General features: G+C 42.1%; 1 protein-coding gene across 2 annotated transcripts in view; it reads left to right on the plus strand.

Moving 5' to 3' along the window:
- The first annotated feature begins 497 nt into the window (after positions 1 to 497).
- LOC137322812 (forkhead box protein O1-like) overlaps positions 498 to 18,989 on the plus strand; it is an 84,486-nt gene continuing 65,994 nt past the window's right edge. For both annotated transcript variants that reach the window (XM_067985894.1, XM_067985893.1), the window contains exon 1: positions 498 to 1,372. In XM_067985894.1, coding sequence (XP_067841995.1) covers positions 827 to 1,372 — 546 coding nt within the window. In that variant the 5' untranslated portion in view covers positions 498 to 826. The remainder of the gene's footprint in view (positions 1,373 to 18,989) is intronic.

Here is an 18,989-nt window from a genome sequence, read left to right on the forward strand (position 1 = left end):
TAGATGTCGACTTTAATTTCATGATTGAATAAACAGCATCGTCGATTGTATTTTGCAACGCCAGCTTTTCCGCTTGCCCGCCGAGCAATAGGTGTAAACACCTTTTTCCCTGTTAATGGGTACTTAAAATATCCTCCCCTCCCCCCAATTGCTGTATTTTTCTGGAATAAAGTCCAATTTAGCTGTCAAAATGGCAGTGTGTGTGTGTTTGTTTTTATGTGTGAGTAAGCTCCCCGCCATGTGTTTACTCAACGTAACTCTCGTGTTGGTGGGCGGACTTTGTGAGCAACAAGCTCCTCCTCATCAACCTAACTTGAAACGGGGAGAAAAAAAAAGAAAAAAGTCCCCGCCTCTCCCGGTGCGTTATTGGTCGCATGTCACCGGCTTGACCGCAAACCGCGACTGTGATTGGAGCAGCCGTCCGCCCATCAACTTGTCTCCTCCTCCCCTTTGTACGTATCGCTATCAGGTTAGGTGGCTCGGCCGGGGTTTGGCGTAGTACAATACAGTGCTTGTCTCTGCAAGGAAAGGAAAGTAGGACAAATGGTACGGCAGGGTCATGAACATTATTATTAGTGTTTTGTCAAAGTGTCGCAGCTCTTCGCTCGGTTCCTGCTTTGTGTTTTTTTTTGAAGTCACAGTTTCTTTTTGGAGCCTCGACGACTTGTGATCGTTTTTGTCAGAAGTGACTTTTCTTTTTGCTGCCTATTTATGAAGTGACGAAGTAACTTTTCTCTCCCCTTGTGCTTTTCTTTTTCTCCTCGTGTGTTGTGCAAAGTGGGGAGGAGGGGGGGGGGGAAGGATAAAAAAGAAGTAATACCGAATCATGGCTGAGGCACCGCCACTGCAACAAGTCGTAGAGATCGACCCCGATTTCGAGCCGCTTTCTCGGCCCCGTTCTTGCACCTGGCCTTTACCCCGGCCAGATTTCAGCTGCACTTCATCGCCGGCTTCGGTGAAACAAGAAGGGCAGAACGAGTTCAACCTGACCCCGGAAGGGGCCGGCCGGGTGAGTGCTTCGGTTTCGCCGGCTCTTGTGTTAGAGGAACAGGACGAGGATTTCGAACAGAAGCCTGTTGTTCTGGGACCCAAGTGCTGTGGTGACTTCCAGTGTCAGCAGCAGGATGGTTGTCACCATCAACATCAACAGCAACAAGTCCCCTCGACCGGTGCCGCTTCTGCAGCCCAGAGGAAGAGCAGCTCGTCCCGGAGAAACGCTTGGGGGAACCTGTCATACGCCGACCTCATCACCAAAGCCATCGAGAGCTCCCCGGAAAAGAGGCTCACCCTGTCCCAGATTTACGACTGGATGGTCAGGAGCGTGCCCTACTTCAAGGATAAAGGGGACAGCAATAGCTCTGCTGGATGGAAGGTGGGAACAAAATACTGTTTCGTTCTTTTAAAACTCACAAACTTGTCTTTTAAAACTAGTTAAATCTAAATTGAGGTCACTGTTCACGCGAACTTACAATTGAATTGGTTGTATTTTATATTTAAAAACCAGATTGTTTTGTAAAATTTTCACGCTCCCTTTTGTGCATATTGTAAAATTATTATACTTTCCACGTCCAGTTGTTGTCCAGGAGGAAGGAAGTCAGATGGGGATGATAATAGTGAGTCTCTCAAAGATCTGACAGAGTTTAAACATTCCGCCTTTAGGAAGGTAAAAGGTATTTGTAAAAAAAAACTAAACTTTTAATATTTTAATACTAACCGTGGATTGTGCAGTCCGCAGCGGTAAGAAATTATAATTTCATATTTTCCCACTTGTTTTAAAGAGTGGAATAATGTTATGTTCAATAGAATACCACATGTGTGACCAAAACAAATCTAGTGTGGGCTACTTAAGTAATCAAGGAATTGTCCATTACGCAAACGGACGGGATCGCGCTGCGCTTGTACAGACATTGACAGTTTCACGATAGATTTCCAAATACAAACTGAAAAAAATAGATAGCATCTCTTACATGCCAGGAATAAATAAAAAGCACGATTATAAGGACAGGAAATATTGTATTGTTAAATATGCGCTGTCATTGTACTTTAAATTATCGTCAAACTTATGTAGCCTTGTAAAACAAGTGACTTGTAAATAAATCGATATTGCCTGACGTATGTCCCAAGTTCCCTAAACCAAATAGAGGATTTTTTGTGCCATTGGATGGGTTAGCGGTGGATATTCTGTATCGTTATCAAAATGTTTTCTTGAAGGGGAGGGGACACTACGGACTGGCACCAGGTTACAGCCTCCTTCCCCATAAGTAGCATCTATTTACATTCTTAATTTCTCACCGGTTTATATTTGAAGAGGAGGATTAGAAGTTGGAGAATATCGGAAATCTCTAGAGTTCCTGTTAATTGCTCAGTGGCTATTGGGTTTCCCATGAAGTATTAGTTGAACCCAGATCAGCATGGCAATGTAATATAGGTAAGTCGCGACGCAACAGGTAGCCTTTCTAAAGGCTATTAAGGAACAAAAATCTATCTTTTTAAAAATAAAAACAAATTGCTGGAAATACACAGATCAGTCAGCATCTCTAAAGAGAAAGACATTAACGTATATCTGTAGCGCCTAGCTGAACCATCTAAACGGGACTAAGTAAATATGTGTACAATTAAAATTTGCTGCCAAAAATACCTGACTGTATACGCCCCGGTTCAAAAAGTGCGATTGATTGGATCGTACAATCATTGGCATTTCATAAACGTGATTTTAAATGACTTCCCCGCGTTCACGTTGAAGTTTGTAACTCGCACAGCTCCATAATCTAGAGCTAAATCATGTCGTACTCTATGCCAAATGCCTGTAAGTGGTCTCCAATCTTGGGCAAACATTTGTGCCGAATATTACAATACTTAAGCAGGACATCTTTTTGTTTTTTTTGTAATTAAGCGAAAAGAGTCTGTTGCCGTGTTTTATCTGGGCTGATTGGGGGATTTTAGTCGTTTGTACAATGTCAGTAATGGAAGTAATAGTTGCCCGATGAATCACGCAACAATCCACCGAGCGCATCTGCGAGTCTGCCCCGAATGTTTTTGTTTCAATCTCTATCGCACGCGTCTGTCACTCACGCCGCACCCTAACCTGCTAATCGGTCGTCCCGCCCATACTCTGATCTGATTAGCTCGGATATGTCACCCGCCAGGACTTTCAAAGCATCCCGCGGCTCCGATAGGACCGAGCCCGCTGTCGATCATTCCGGGAAGGCGAGCTTGATGTTCTGGGAGCGGTGAATCAAGTGACAGACAGAGAGTGACTCATTGACAGGACCAAAAGTTACGCAAAGACCGTAACTAGTTGAAAGCGACCTTGTAATTTATTACCGCCTCTCATCTGGAAACAGAGCCGACGCTGTTATTTTTTTAGCACATGTTTTGGAGAGGGGGAAATTGATTTGGGAAAAACATGCGAAGGAAAAGGATTCGATAAATAAGAAACGCTCCGAATCAGATTGTGACTTGTTCCTTTGTCAGCTTTCCGTTTTCTCTCGTGACTTACAACAACTTGGAACAGTTTCATGTGTTTTTGTAGTTTTACTTTCTATGTATGCGTCGCAGTGTTGTTTTTGATATCAGAATGGAAATGGATTTGACGTTTCTGTCAAGTGAATTGTGCTATACCCTTTGTTGAGCAAAAAAAAAACAGCAGCAGCTAGCGGAACGGTTCGTTATTTTTACATCTTCCGGCAAAACAGCCACAATAAGCCGTGATGCATTTCCTTATAGGTTGGAAAATAACACATTTTTCAGAATTGACTCATTTGAACCAGTTTGAACTGTTTAATGTTTATATTATTGTCAGCTTGGAATATAAATTAAATTGTAAAGGTGGGGATTACCTGTCTTGTAAATTACAACACTGACAAAACCTTATACCGCTGGACTTTTTGCAAAATATCCCTCTACTCACTGTTGTTTTGGAACCAAGGCAGGTGCAGATGTTAGCTGGCTCCAGCTGTACTTGTAATTGCACCTGTGAAATACAGTTCTTTTATTTTAAAAAAGAACTATTTTAAATACAGCAGACTATTAAGTACACTTCAGTAATCATTCACTGTGACAATGGTATCTTTGTTCTCATAACTTCAATTTTATGTTACTGTCATAGTATTTTTGTTCTAAGTCAGGAAGATTTATAATGATTTTTACCCAATGGCCTAGGTTATAGAGGTGCTGAAGGTTGGCAGGGGTTTCTGATCAGATTACTGTTGTTCTCTGAATCTGCCTTTTTGTTTTTGTTTTCCTTTTGACACTGTGATCACATCCTGTACCTTGATCTTCCTAGCCTTGGAGATCTACGGGAGAGAACATAATCTGTTCTATCTGACTCTACTTTGTTAAGAGCATGTAGTACGGGTACGGTAGCATAGTGGTTATGTTACTGGACTAGTAATCCAGAGGCCGGGACTAATAATCCAGCGTCATGAGTTCAAATCCTGCCACGGCAGCTGGGGAATTTAAATTCAGTTAAATGGAATTAAAAAAAAACTAGTACTAGTAATGGTGGCCATGAAACTATCGGATTGTCCATCTGGTTCACTAATGCCCTTTAGGGAAGGAAACCCACCGTCCTTACCCAATCTGGCCTATGTATGATTGATTCTTGATGTGATGTGAATGTGGTTGATTGTTATTTGCCCTCTGAAACGGCCTACAAGCCACTCAGTTGGACAATCTCGCTACAAAAAGTCTTAAGAATAAAACCGGACGGACCACCCAGCATCAGACCACTAGGCACTGGACACAACAAAGGCAAACCAAGCCCAGTCGACCTTGCAAAGTTCTCCTCACGAACATCTGGGGACTTGTGCCAAAATTGGGAGAGCTGTCCCACAGACTAGTCAAGCAACAGCCTGACATAGCCATACTCACAGAATCATACCTCTCAGCCAACATCCCAGATTCTACCATCACCATCCCTGGGTATGTCCTGTTCCACCGGCAGAACAGATCCACCAGAGGTGGTGGTTCAGTGATATACTGTCAGGAGGGAGTGGCCCTGGGAGTCCTCAACATTGACTTCGGACCCCATGAAATCTCATGGCATCAGGTCAAACATGGGCAAGGAAACCTCCTGCTGATTACCACCTACCGCCCTCCTCAGCTGAAGAATCAGTCCTCCTCCATGTTGTGCACCACTTGGAGGAAGCACCGGGGGTAGCAAGGGCACAGAATGTACTCTGGGTGGAGGACTTCAATGTCCATCACCAAGAGTGGCTCAATAGCACCACTGCTGGTCGAGTCCTGAAGGACATAGCTGCCAAACTGGGCCTGCGGCAGATGGTGAGCGAACCAACACGAGGGAAAAACCTACTTAATCTGGTCCTCACCAATCTACCTGTCGCAGATGCATCGGCCCATGACAGTATTGGTAGGTGTGACTACCGCACAGTTCTTGTGGAGACAAAATCCTATCTTCCCATCCAATGTGTTGTGTGGCACTACCAACGTGCTAAACGGGATAGATTCAGAACAGATCTAGCAGCTCAAAACCTCCATGAGGCGCTGTGGGCCATCAGCAGGAGCAGAATTATATTCCAGCACAATCTGTAACCTCATGGCTTGGCAGTTTCCTCACTCTACCATTACCAACAATCCAGGGGATCAGCCCTGGTTCAATGAGGAGTGTAGAAGAGCATGCCAGGAGCAGCACCAGGCGTACTTAAAAATGAGGTGCCAACCTGGTGAAACAACAACACAGGACTACATGCATGCTAAACAGTGGAAGCAACATGCTATAGAGAGAGCTAAGCGATTCCACAACCAACGGATCAGATCAAAGCTCTGCAGTCCTCCACATCCAGTCATGAATGGTGGTGGACAATTAAACAACTAATGGGAGGAGAAGGCTCTGTAAATATCTCCATCCTCAATGATGGCAGATTCCAGCATGAGTGCAAAAGACAAGGCTGAAACGTTTGCAACCATCTTCAGCCAGAAGTGCCGAGTGGATGATCCATCTCGGCCTCCTTTCGATATCCCCACCATCACAGAAGCCAGTCTTCAGCCAATTCAGTTCACTCCACGTGATATCAAGAAACAGCACTGGATACAACAAAGGCTATGGGCCTCGACAACATCCCGGCTGTAGTGCTGAAGACTTGTGCTCCAGAACTAGCCACGCCTCTAGCCAAACTGTTCCAGTACAACTACAACACTGGCATCTACCCGACAATGTGGAAAATTGTCCAGGTATGTTCTGTCCACAAAAAGCAGGACAAATCCAATCCGGCCAATTACCGTCCCATCAGTCTACTCTCAATCATCAGCAAAGTGATGGAAGGTATCGCCGACAGTGCTATCGAGCGTCTCTTACTCACCAATAACCTGCTCACCGATACCCGGTTCGGGTTCTGCCAGGACCATTACAGCCTTGATCCAAACATGGACAAAAGAGCTGAATTCCAGAGGTGTGGTGAGAGTGACTGCCCTTGACATCAAGACAGCATTTGACCGAGCGTGGCACCAAGGAGCCCTAGTAAAATTGAAGTCAGTGAGAATCGGGGAAAACTCTCCAGTGGCTGGAGTCGTACCTAGCACAAAGGAAGATGGTAGTGGTTGTTGGAGGCCAATCATCTCAGCCCCAGGACATTGGTGCAGGAGTTCCTCTGGTCTTAGGACACTGTCCTATCATCTTCAGCTGCTTCATCAATGACCTACCCTCCATCATAAGGTCAGAAATGGGGATGTTTGCTGATGATTGCACAGTGTTCAGTTCCATTCACAACCCCTCAGATAATGAAGCAGTGCCTGTCCGCATGTAGCAAGACCTGGACAACATCCAGGCTTGGGCTGATAAATGGCAAGTAACATTCGCGCCAGACAAGTGTCAGGCAATGACCATCTCCAACAAGAGAGAGCCTAACCACCTCCCCTTGACATTCAACGGCATTACCATCGCCGAATCCCCCACCATCAACATCCTGGGGGTCACCATTGACCAGAAACTGAACTGGACCAGCCACATAAATACTGTGGCTACAAGAGCAGGTCAGAGGCAGCTCCAACAACACTCAAGAAGCTCGACACCATCCAGGACAAAGCAGCCCGCTTGATTGGCACCCCATCCACCACCCTAAACATTCACTCCTTTCACCACTGGCGCACCGTGGCTGCGGTGTGTACCATCCACAGGGCACTGCAGCAACTCGCCACGGCTTCTTCGACAGCACGTCCCAAACCCGCGACCTCTACCACCTAGAAGGACAAGGGCAGCAGGCACATGGGAACAACGCCACCTGCACGTTCCCCTCCAAGTCACACACCATCCTGACTTGGAAATATATCACCGTTCCTTCATCGTCGCTGGGTCAATATCCTGGAACTCCCTACTTAACAGTACTGTGGGAGAACCTTCACCACATGGACTGCAGCGGTTCAAGAAGGCGGCTCACCACCACCTTCTCGAGGGTAATTAGGATGGGCAATAAATGCTGGCCTTGCCAGCGACACCCACATCCCATGAATGAATTAAAAAAAAAAATTCAACCTCAGAGAAAAAGGCAAAACACAACTTCACCACCTATGAACGTTGAGGATCCTTCGGACAGTCTTGAAATCTGACCACTGAATGACCAACTTTATTAAGTGAACGGAATAAACTTACAGTAGTGATTGAGTACAAAACAGTATACCTGTCAGTATACCTGTGCAATAGAACATTTTATCTGGAAAGGTATTGGAGAATTTTGTATTTCGTCTCTAATCTTCTATGTTTAGAATCTGATTTAAGAAAATGATTTAGCTGCAAAGCACAGTAACTGGAAACTGCTAACATTTGTTAAAACAATTATATTCTAGCACATCATTCGAGCATAAATACAGGGTTTGTTGTGGAAAATGTTCACAAAGATAGGCTGCATTATACCCCACTTCTGGCATTGAGTGAACAGGTGCATCCAAATGTAAAGAAAGACATTTCTTTCACCTCTCTTTCCCTCTGCTCTCCACCACTCTCCCAAATGGCCCTTAAGAACATAAGAAATAGGAGCATGAGTAGGCCCTACGGCCCCTCGAGCCTGCTTCGCCATTCAGTAAGATCGTGGCTGATCATGAACCTTAACTCTACTTTCCTGCCCTAATCCCCATATCTCTTGATATCCAAAAATCTATCGCTCTCAGTCTTGAATGTACTCAACGACTAAGCACCCACAGTCCTCTGGGGTAGAGAATGCCAAAGATTCACAACCCTCTGAGTGAAGAAATATTTTCTCATCTCGGTCCTAAATGGCCGACCTCTTACCTTAAGACTATGACCCCTAGTTCTAGACTCTCCAGCCAGGGGAAACAGCCTCTCAACATTTACCCTGTCAAGCCCTTTCAGTATTTTATACATTTCAATGCGATCACCTCTCATTCTTCTAAACTCCAGAGAATATAGGCCCATTCTACTCAATCTCTCCTCATAGGACAACCCTCTCATCCCAGGAATCAATCTAGTGAACTTTTGTTGAACCCCCTCTAAGGCAAGTATATCTTTCTTTAGGTAAGGAGAGTAAAACTGTACAGAGTACTCCAGGTGTGGTTTCACCAGAGCCCTGTGTAATTGCAGCAAGATCTCCTTACTCTTATACTCCAACCCCCTTGCAAAAAAGGCTAACATACTATTTGCCTTCCTAATTGCTTGCTATACTTGCATGTTAACTTTCTGTGATTCATGTACAAGATCACCCAAATCCCTCTGACCACCAACATTTCTTAGTCTCTCACCTTTTAAAAAAAAATTCTGCTTTTCTACTCTTCCTACCAAAGTGGATAATTTCACATTTCCCTTCATTATACTCCATCTGCCACCTTCTTTCCCGCTCACTTAACCTGTCTATATCCCATTACAGTCTATGTGTCCTCCTCATAGCTTACTTTCCCACCTAGCTTTGTATCATCAGGATACATTACACTCGATCCCCTCATCTAAGTCATTGATATAAATTGTAAAGAGCTGAGGCCCAAGCACTGATCCTTGCGGCACCCCACTGGTTATAACCAGCCAATCCGAAAATGACCCGTTTATTCTTACTCTTTTTTGTCCGTTAACCAATCCTCAATCCATGCTAAAAAATTACCCCCAATCCTATTAGCCCTAATCTTGTGTAACAACCTCTTGTGTGGTACCTTATCGAATGCCTTTTGAAAATCCAAATATACTACATCCACTGGTCTCCCTTTATCTACCCGGCTAGTTACGCCCTCACAAAAACTCTTAATAGATTTGTTAAACACGATTTCCCTTTCATAAAACCGTGTTGATCAGTCATGTCTGAGCTTGGAAAAGAGTCAGTGTGTTGAGCAGCTTCATGTTATTTGAGGTGGTAGTTTAGACCTGTCACCTCTCCCTTACAACTCAACTGTTTTTATCTGTGTTTTTAAAAAAAAGCCTTAAAGAGTCCTCTATTATTAAGCTGGGTACAAGAAGAAACCTATTCTTAAAAGTGTAATCGTTGGAAAGCTTTAAGTATTGGAGAAGCATTCCTGCACAAAATTAAAAATAAAGTTGATCTCCTTTCCCCCCCCCCCCCCCGCCCCTTTCCCCACAGATGATAAAGTGAGTTGAGTAATTTTCAAAGATTTTTTCCTAATTAGAAATTTATCCACTGTCCTACTAAAAGATGTCTGTTGAATGAAAATATACCTGTTCCGAAGCCCATAGCTTATTTTCGGTGGTTAATTAATTGCAATCATAGGAAATATGGAAAGCAAAAGAACCTACAGAAAACATAATTGTCAGATTTTACTTCAGCTCATGAAAAATTCGGTTTGGTGTGGTCATTGGTGGGAATGAACAAATAAATGCCGTTACACAGAAATCAAATCTTTTGACAGCTGAATGAAAATAAAATGTTTTAAGCATTAAAGATGATCCCTATCTTGAGAGTAAATGTATTTTTTTTACTTGATGCAACATGCTGTTTTCACTTTCAAATATCACTGGTGCAGACAATTTTATTGTTGCTTCTAATAAGGTGATCTGTTAGTACTACCTATGATCGAAGTCTGTATGCCTGAATCTGTTTGTTGTAGCTCCTGATTCTCAAGCCAGTAATACTGATGCTTACTGATAAATTTAGGATGACTATAAAATACCTAAAGAATTAATAGTGTGTGTTGATAAGGGAAAGCCTGTGTGCAGGCCTTTTTTTATGTATAGCACTGAATGGCGTCAAGGCTGGTCATCAGATGTGCCGTTAAAGAATTGCTATTGGATCACAATATATTTAATTTGGTATTTTAGTTCTGCAGAAATGTTCTTAGTGACTTTAAAAGTTACATCAGAAATGGGACTCGGGGTTATGAGAAATACACCAAGGGAATACTGTGGAGAAGTGGGCTAGATGGATCAACAGTCTGCTCCTGCCTGAAACTGTTACTTTGTTACAATGCAGTAAAACCCAATAAAGCTTGTCAGATATAGGACACATGCAAGAGAGGGAGGAAAAAAAACGTAATTGATACAAATTTGCTGTGTTGTGTCTATCATGATGATAGGAGTGTTAGCAGTAATCATGGGGCCAGGATGAGCAGTGTTACCTGCAATGAGTCATAGTACCTACACATTTCAGTTTCACTGGTTTAAATGAGCATGAAAGTGTCTTGTCTCGCCTTGCCCAAACTGATGAGCAATAGTTCAGTTACTCAGGTAATTGTGGTTCTAGTCCCGTGATTACCGTTTACAGTTGCAGTTTTGGCAGATAGTGCCTTGATTCCCAGTAGCTCTCCATTCGCAGTGCATTTCCCATCACCCGTACATTCATATTATCTTCAGCCAGAAGGATTGGGTGGCCAGTAGTGCTACATCTCGGTTGACTCAGCAGGATGTGGGCTTGAACAATTTAGAGATTAACCCCTTTTCTCTTCTGTAAATTATCTTCCCATTGTTCTTTTCACCCCCTCCCTTCAAAAGCCAGCCAAGTTCTTCCTTCTCCTGGGAAAGCCCAAGCACCAATGCCACTCAGAAGCTCTAATTTCCTACTTGCAATTTAAAGGCCGCAGTATTAACGCGGCTGAAGCTATCATTTTTTTCCCAGGTTATACAACGAGTTACATCGAAACTACAGTACAGAAACAGGCCATTTGGCCCAACTGGTCTATGCCGGCGTTTATGCTCCACACGAGCCAATGGTTAAAGTAGAAAGTGGTCAGCTGCCATTCTAATTGCAGAAATATAACACAAAATTGGTTAACAGCCGTGGAGATATTTGGCTCCAGTCTGACAGCACCCTGTGGTTCTAGGCACACCTATGTCTACACAGTCGACAGAGTTAATTGGAATTGAGTGGTGATGCGCACTGAGCTAATTCAGTGACTGTACAGTTTGTAGGTTTGGGTTGCAAAAAAACTTGCTGTGAACATTTTAATTACATTTTTTTCAAAACACCTAGTTATCTAGTATACTATCTAGTTACTATCTCATTATTTTCAATCGAGACTCTTTAGCTTGTTCAGTTATCCAAAATAGGTTTAATTTGAAAATAATCGAGTTGACTTGACTTGCCCAAATTTGGAATTTCTGGTTTGATACTAGTTTCAAACCTGTTTCTTTTTGTCCGTAATCAGGTGAGATGATTTGATTTGAACCAGTTTCATCCCTTTGGCAGTTCCACCCACTCGACCTCAGCAGTGTACCATACTTACTCATCGACAAGTGACTCATCTTTACAATCGTCACACGCATGGGAGGTTAATTAATCCAACTCATACTTTCAGTACTTGTGTTCACATGATAAAGATCTGAGTTCTTATTATATGGCCCACGGATCTCAAGCAGCCCTTGTGAGTCTCTGTTTCACCTCTAAGCAGAGTCCTCACTTCCCACCACCAGTCTTGATTTAAGTTAGTGTGACTATGCTTCTGGTTTTGGGATGGCTACCTGGTAATTTTTGTATTGGAAAAAGTCTGGTTTTCAAATGGCTTTGGAGAGAATAATGATCCATATGTGCATTGGCAGTTAACCCTCCGCACACGTTCACTTTTTAGTTTCTCCACAGCACAAGTGGTGTGTATAGTGACAGCCTTGGCTCAGAGATAGCACTCTCACCTCTGAGTCAGAAGGTCGTGGGTTCAAGTCCCACTCCAGCGACTTGAGCTTATAATCTAGGTTGACATTTCAGTGCAGTACTGAGGGAGTGCTAAACTGTGCGAGGTGCCGTCTTTCAGATGGGACGTTAAACCGAGGCCCCGTTACTCCTCTCAGGTGGTCATAAAAGATCCCACGGCATTATTTGAAGGCGAGCGGGAATGTTCTCCTGGTGTTCTAGTCAACATTATCCCTCAGCCAACACCTCCAAATTATCTGGTCATTACTGTTTGTGGGACTTTGATGTGTGTAATTTGCTTTTGTGCTTCTCTACAAATACAAAAGTGGCTACATTTTAAGATATTTAATTGGCTGTAAAGCACTTTTGGATGTCCTGAAATTGTGAAAGGCACTATATAAATGGAAGTTCTTTCTTCTCTTCTCTTAAGGCGCCCGAACTGTAAGAGATTGGAGTTGGACAGGAGGGGGAAGCTCATGCTCACAATTATTACACTGACGTTTAGCTCAGTTCGGTTCAGTTCAGGGCACATACACAGATTTTTCTGTTATGGTGATTGGTCAATAAACAGTGTGACTTTACGCTGCCAAGCTCCTGGGAATCCAGCCCAGACTGTTAGGCTGTGCTACCATTCATGCATACTGTACAATGTTACCAGTAATTGCAAGTATCCATGCTGTGCAAATATTTCCAACAATAGTGTACTATATGAGTAATACCCATGATATGAAAGTCTGTATTGTATAAATATTACCAACAATAATTACAAATGTACATGTACCAAGATGGCCAAAATATTGTTTTTGAGTATTGGAAAAAGTAGGCAAGTTTTTTGTGAATATTGCCAAGAATGATGCATGTATCCAGATTTTTCAAATTTTTGACATACAATCACCATCTTTAGTGATGGCTCTAATGATAGTGACCCATACACCAACATGGATTTTCTTACTTCAAACTTTAATTTTGAACTATAAGGACATTTTGCAATTTGTTTATTTTAGCGATTAGAGTAGCATAGTATTGCCCATATCTGCTTAAACCTGACTTCTAGTTGCCAGAGTAAACTCATCCAATTTGGCATTACAAATTGATCTCACTATAAAATAAATCACTTGTTACAAAGGGTTGGAACATTTACTGGTGACATCCACTTCTTGTATAATTTTTTGGGGGAGTGGGAAGAGTGTTGTGTGCATGCATACAGGTTCTGACACACACAATGCTTGACATAGTAATGCTGATTTTGCAGCAATGGCAAAAATGGGGTTAAGCTGGTTTATGCTGTAGGCTTACCTGTGCCGGCAACTAGGAGGTTGTCATGCCAAATTTTCTGACGAGACTAGTTTTTTAAAAAAATTGCCTAGTTTAGCCTATAACACAGTTGACTTAGTAACATAAAATCCAGCCAGGCAACAGCTCTTTTTAAAAAAAAACTGCAGCTTGGCATTGGAATGAAATTTGTGGTAGTGGAAGTGGACTAATTGTTCACAATGTCGCAGTAGGCCGATGTGAAAAGTTGGAGGCTATCCTTGCACCAAAGGAGTGTGATCCTATTTGGGGCTGAAAGCCACTCACCAGTAAAAGAGTCGGTTCCAGCTCCATGGAGGGAGGTGCCAACCGACTCAATGCAGTCAACCAGATCCTTCATACCTGGCTGCAAACGAACAAGTTTGCTGCTAACAGGACCGAGACACAGGTGAGTGTGCTCCTCGCTTTTGCACGCATTTCTTGTTGGGCACAAAGCTAAGCTAGAAAATCTTGCACATTCTGGAAGATTCCACTTATACAGCCATTGTCCTTTTGCATATAATCTTTCATTTGTGCCAAAGCTGGACAGCACTTTTTTTTTGCAGATGGAGATGGCATATGAGGAACAGCAAACATAAGGCTTCCAGCCCGACGTGCTCCTCTGCTGTTTGGGATTACTCAGTGGAGTCAGCATAGATAGAGAGATCAGTCCTGTTATTCCTAGAGCCATCCTCCAAGTGTTTCTTCCCCTTCTTAAAAAAAAAATGCAGACAATGTGGACTGTTACATAATAAAGGCATTATGACTGCTCCCTGGATAAAAGCCACTGACATGCATAAATGATGTTTCTGTGGCCAGATGCCGCTTGAATATTCATGTTCATGTAGACCATGTGATTGATGAGAGGTGCTCTGATGTTCACTTGGATGCCATCTTCAGTGTCTTGCACTTGAAGGAATCCTACCACCTGATGAAAGCTTTGCACCCTGTCCAAGTTGATGCCTTCGTGTCATAGGGACACTGATAAAGGTGCTGCCCCTTGTGAACAAAGCATTTTTTACTTGATATCTTGTGCACTGTAGATTGCCTAATATGGCAGTTGTTTGCTACGATGGCTTGGCAAGATCCATGCATGCTTAATGATATGATTATCTTGACTTTTGCTGGAAGTGCCACCCCTGTTCTGAAGTGGAGGCAGTGAAAACTATCTCTTCTGACATATTGAGGTACATGTGGATGGGAGAGGTCTATAAACATGGGTCCCAGGCGTGGAGAAAATGCATTGGGTGTCATTTCCTTGTATTTTCCATTCATAAACTAATCTTCCTCATCTAAATCATATATGGACCCTGAGTAGGAGGGTTTTGACGATGGCTTTGAAAGGGAGAAGGACAATCACTAAAACTGTGATCTCTCTTTTAAGGTTCCAAGACCCCCAATGTGCATGCTGTATCCTTGAAGTCTCACGTTTTGGCATGAGCCCTCACTAATAAAAATTAATTTTAAATGATGCAAATGCTTGCCTGTAGTGCGGCCCCACTGTGCCCCCCATAATCATGCTTTGCAAACTGGGCCTGATTCTATGTACTGTACCCATCATCCGCAAAGCACTGCCCCCTCTGTGGAGCAAATTTACCCTAATATCTGAGCATAACTACAAAAATTTTTAAAAATTACCATCAAGGGGTTGTTATACTAGGATTCAGCAGTGCAAACATAGGTAGTTCACTTTGAGCTTGGAATAATGCACAGAGCCACCCATGTATCATTAGGTATCATTGCAGCTAGGAAAAGACACGTTCACAAAATTTTGTACCATATGGCTCAATGGAAGGATATTTGAACGGGAACAAACTTACTATTATCTGTATTCTTGTGGTCCCTAAATTCTTAAGCTGTGTTCCTTGTCAGGTTTTGGATTTGGTAATCTCGCTCAATCTGCCAGACCGGATGCCACATAAAGATAACACTTGATGGTGGGTTTGAGAGTAGCCAACTAGCATGTCACATGTGGAATTATGGCTCTTGGCTGAAAGTTAGTAATATCTAATATATTTGCTATGTGTGTCATACATTCCTTATTTGGGCATTATAATTCTGTTATGTCTCTAGATGGTGTCGCAATATGATTTCCCCATTATAAAACTACCTGTCACACAGTCATGTATGCAGCTGCACAGTTATATCACTACATGGAGCTTCAAAGACTCCAGAAGTTGCAGATACCCATTCATATATCTACAGCATCATCGACGCACTCAGCAAAATTAATTTTGTCCTGACTTTCTGTGTGCAGCACCGCGAGAGATCCACTAGTGTATATATAGTAATTGTAATATTTTTCAAGTGGCTGAAATATGAAAATTTTAGACAATCAAGGAAAGATAAAATATATAAGTGATCATCTAATGGAAGGTATTTGAATTGAATAAATGGAGTATGTTTTTATTACCCGATGAGAACAGCAACAAAGTGATCTGTTACAACATTAGCATACCACAGGAATTACTTTAGATTAACAGTTGATCACAGATCTTTTTCATATAAATATTAGTGTAATATGAGTTCAGTGGTGATTAATGTGACCATGTGACTTAGGGAATTGGCATAAACATGGTGGTATAGCTGCGTTAATTATTTATAGATTGTGCTGAATTCCTGAGTCCCTATATCTGAATTTTTCTTATTCAACTAATTAGTGTTGATACTCCTTTTTGAAACAGTTTTTAGCTGCACCCCCTCAAAAAAAATTGGCCAGCAACACAATGAAATATCGCATTACTTATAATATGGAACTATCTTTGGAGATGGTATTGAAAAATATGCGCTCAGTATGGTTCCTTTACTTGAGAAGATATCACAAGCAGCACACATTACATAAGATGTAGCTATAGGGAAGGCCTAGTGTACCTGTAATCTATCTTTACAATTTTTTTCATCATATCCCTTTTACCCCAAGAGGGCAGGCAGCTGATATCCTTCCAGTCCTCTGCTAATGCTGCTCTTGAGCGGGCACTAGGAGAGAACAGCTTGGGTTGACTTTTTTCTTTTGTGGAAATTTGCTCTGTTGAAAGTTGTGGATGTGATACTCTGTACTATCTGCGATGCAATGAGTGGATCTGTAACTTTGCCAGAAGAGGAAGTTTTAACGGAAGTTAATCTTTCAGGGAAAAAGGAATAGTAGAGGCAAATGCATATCTCCGACTTCTAAAATTTAAGGGTTAGAAAATAACATAGGAACATACGATCCCTGCAGCCTCTGGAAATTTTTCCTTCCTCTCCTGAAAGTGGTGACTGACTTCTATTGGAACATGTTTCCATGGGTGTTGACAGCCCTCCAGTACCTCATCCAATTCTATATTCTTGGTGTGTGAGCCTGGATGGTGAACATTGACTTTAGGAGGGGGTGCTGCCATGCAATCACAGCCAATCCTGATCCTTTCCCCACCTGACATCTTCACATCCATTTTTGAGCAGAGCTCACTGGATAGTGATAAGGAATAGGAGCCCTGACTTACTTAACCCCCTCTTTCCTAGCCTTGGAAGATTGAAACCAATTGTAGAGTCTCCACTTGCTGACCTGGATGTGATCATAGCCTATGCTGAATTAGCTGAATTCAGCTGTTGGTCTTCCTGGTCTATCTAATTTAGTACTGTACCATACATTGTGGTGCAGCTATCCACTGGGGAGCTCTTTTTAAAAAGTTTAAGAATGGAAGGAAAGGGGAAGTAAGATCATTAGAAATAAAAAGCTTTATATCATAGTGCAAATCATAGAAAATGATACCTACATGTAGGCAAAGGAGCCTTGTGGGCTTTAAAGGTGAAGAAAAATATGTTAAACTGTAAATTTTCAAATGTGTATTGATGTGAACAAAATGTGATATGATGTGAACAAAAGGAGACTACTAAATATGGTAGCTGTTTAAACTTTATTACAGCATGTTAATATTATGCATGTTGCAAATACCAAGTTGGGCAGCTGTTGGATCTGTGAAAATTATGTTTAAAATGATTATCCTATTTTTATATTAGAGTTTTCTGCCATCTGCTTGTTGGTATTCATTTAGGCATTTACAGTTACAATGTGACTGGTAAAGCACAATGTGATTGAGGAGAAGAATGTGGGTGTTACCTACTTAATGTTTCATTGAATTAGATAACTTGTTGAGTTGGCGCAGTACAGGTAAGAGGGCTTGGTGATAGTGATAATAAACTCTCCGGGACTATTTTTCACTGTTTTTGTTTCAGTTCTTTTAGTTTTGCCAATCAAATGTCATTTTTGCATGCACATTGTACCTCCACTCCCAAAAAAAGTCATTTTTTTTCTCCTAAAAGGAAATGCAGGAGATGTATGATGGACACAACAATTAGGAAAGTGTATTTTGGTCATTAAGGTGTCAGCCTTGGCTCAGTAGTATCGCCCCTGAGTCAGAAAATCATAGGTTCAAGTCCCACCCCAGGGACTTGAGCACATAAAATCGCCTGACACTTCATTGCAGTACTGAGGGAGCGCTGTACTGTCAAAGTGCGTCTTTCGGATGAGACTTTGAACCAAGGCCCCATCTTCCCTCTCAGGTTGACGTAAAAGAACGTCAGCACTAGTCGAAGAAAACAAAGACATCGTCCACTGTCCTAGCCAATATTTATTCCTCAGCCAACATCACTAAAGTAGATTATCTGACCATTTATTGCATTGCTGTTCGTGAGTCCTTGCTGTGCACAAATTGGGTTCTGTGTTTCCTTGCATTACGACAGTGACTACACTTCAAAAGTACTTCATTGGCTGTGAAGCGCTTTCGGACATCCTCAGGTTGTGAAAGGCGTTATATAAGTGCAAGTTCTTTCTTTCTTAGACCTCAGTAATGTGAAATTTTAGATGTAGATCCCCTTAACATGAGGTAATGTATTCATTTGCATCAGCACATAGCAAGCGGTAATTTACTTGAGTATTACTACAGAGGACATGATTAAATTGAAACCAAATATGATGGACAAAACTGTTTCATGAGCCGCAGGTTATATCCTGAACATTAGTTGATTTCAGCAGGTGTTGTCAACCTTACAAAAGGCGTTTGGAATAAGTGCCTCAAAAATGATGGTAACGGTGAAGGCTCACTAAGAGTAGTCAAGAATTTCTCTGCAGATTGCAAATGTTTTTGTTTCTTTTATTTAAAAAAAAGGAAATGCAGAAATGTGTATTGGTGTGTGACGTCCGACGACAGGAAGTGCATGCATATGCCATTCTATCTATCTATCTATCTATCGAGCTATCTATCTATCGATCTATCTGTTCCGGATTGTCAACGTGCTGCCAGGGCACAAAACCAGCGTTGCTGATCAGCAGCCCATTATAGAAACCGCTCGTGACAATAGAAATGCAAATGGGGTTGTTTCTATAATGGGCGGCCAATCCGCAATCTCAGTTTCATATCCCCAGCTATCCATCGACTATATTCTGTGTAGGCTGGGACTGGATTGAATGCAGTTCATTTTGAACAGTAGAAATAATGGTGAAAGAGATTTTGAATAAATTACCATAAAATGGTTATCATTTCATTGAATCTCGGATTTTGGAAAAAGTATTAATTTATATGCAGAGGCAAGAATTTATTTTCAGGGTAAAGTTGGGCACTGGAAAAGTTATCTGGGGGTTTACATGGGGATAGCTGTGTATTTTTTTTTCTAGTTTTAGTCCCTATTCAAACA

The sequence above is a fragment of the Heptranchias perlo genome, chromosome 6 (genome assembly GCF_035084215.1).
Source record: "Heptranchias perlo isolate sHepPer1 chromosome 6, sHepPer1.hap1, whole genome shotgun sequence".
Taxonomy (NCBI): Eukaryota; Metazoa; Chordata; class Chondrichthyes; order Hexanchiformes; family Hexanchidae; genus Heptranchias; species Heptranchias perlo.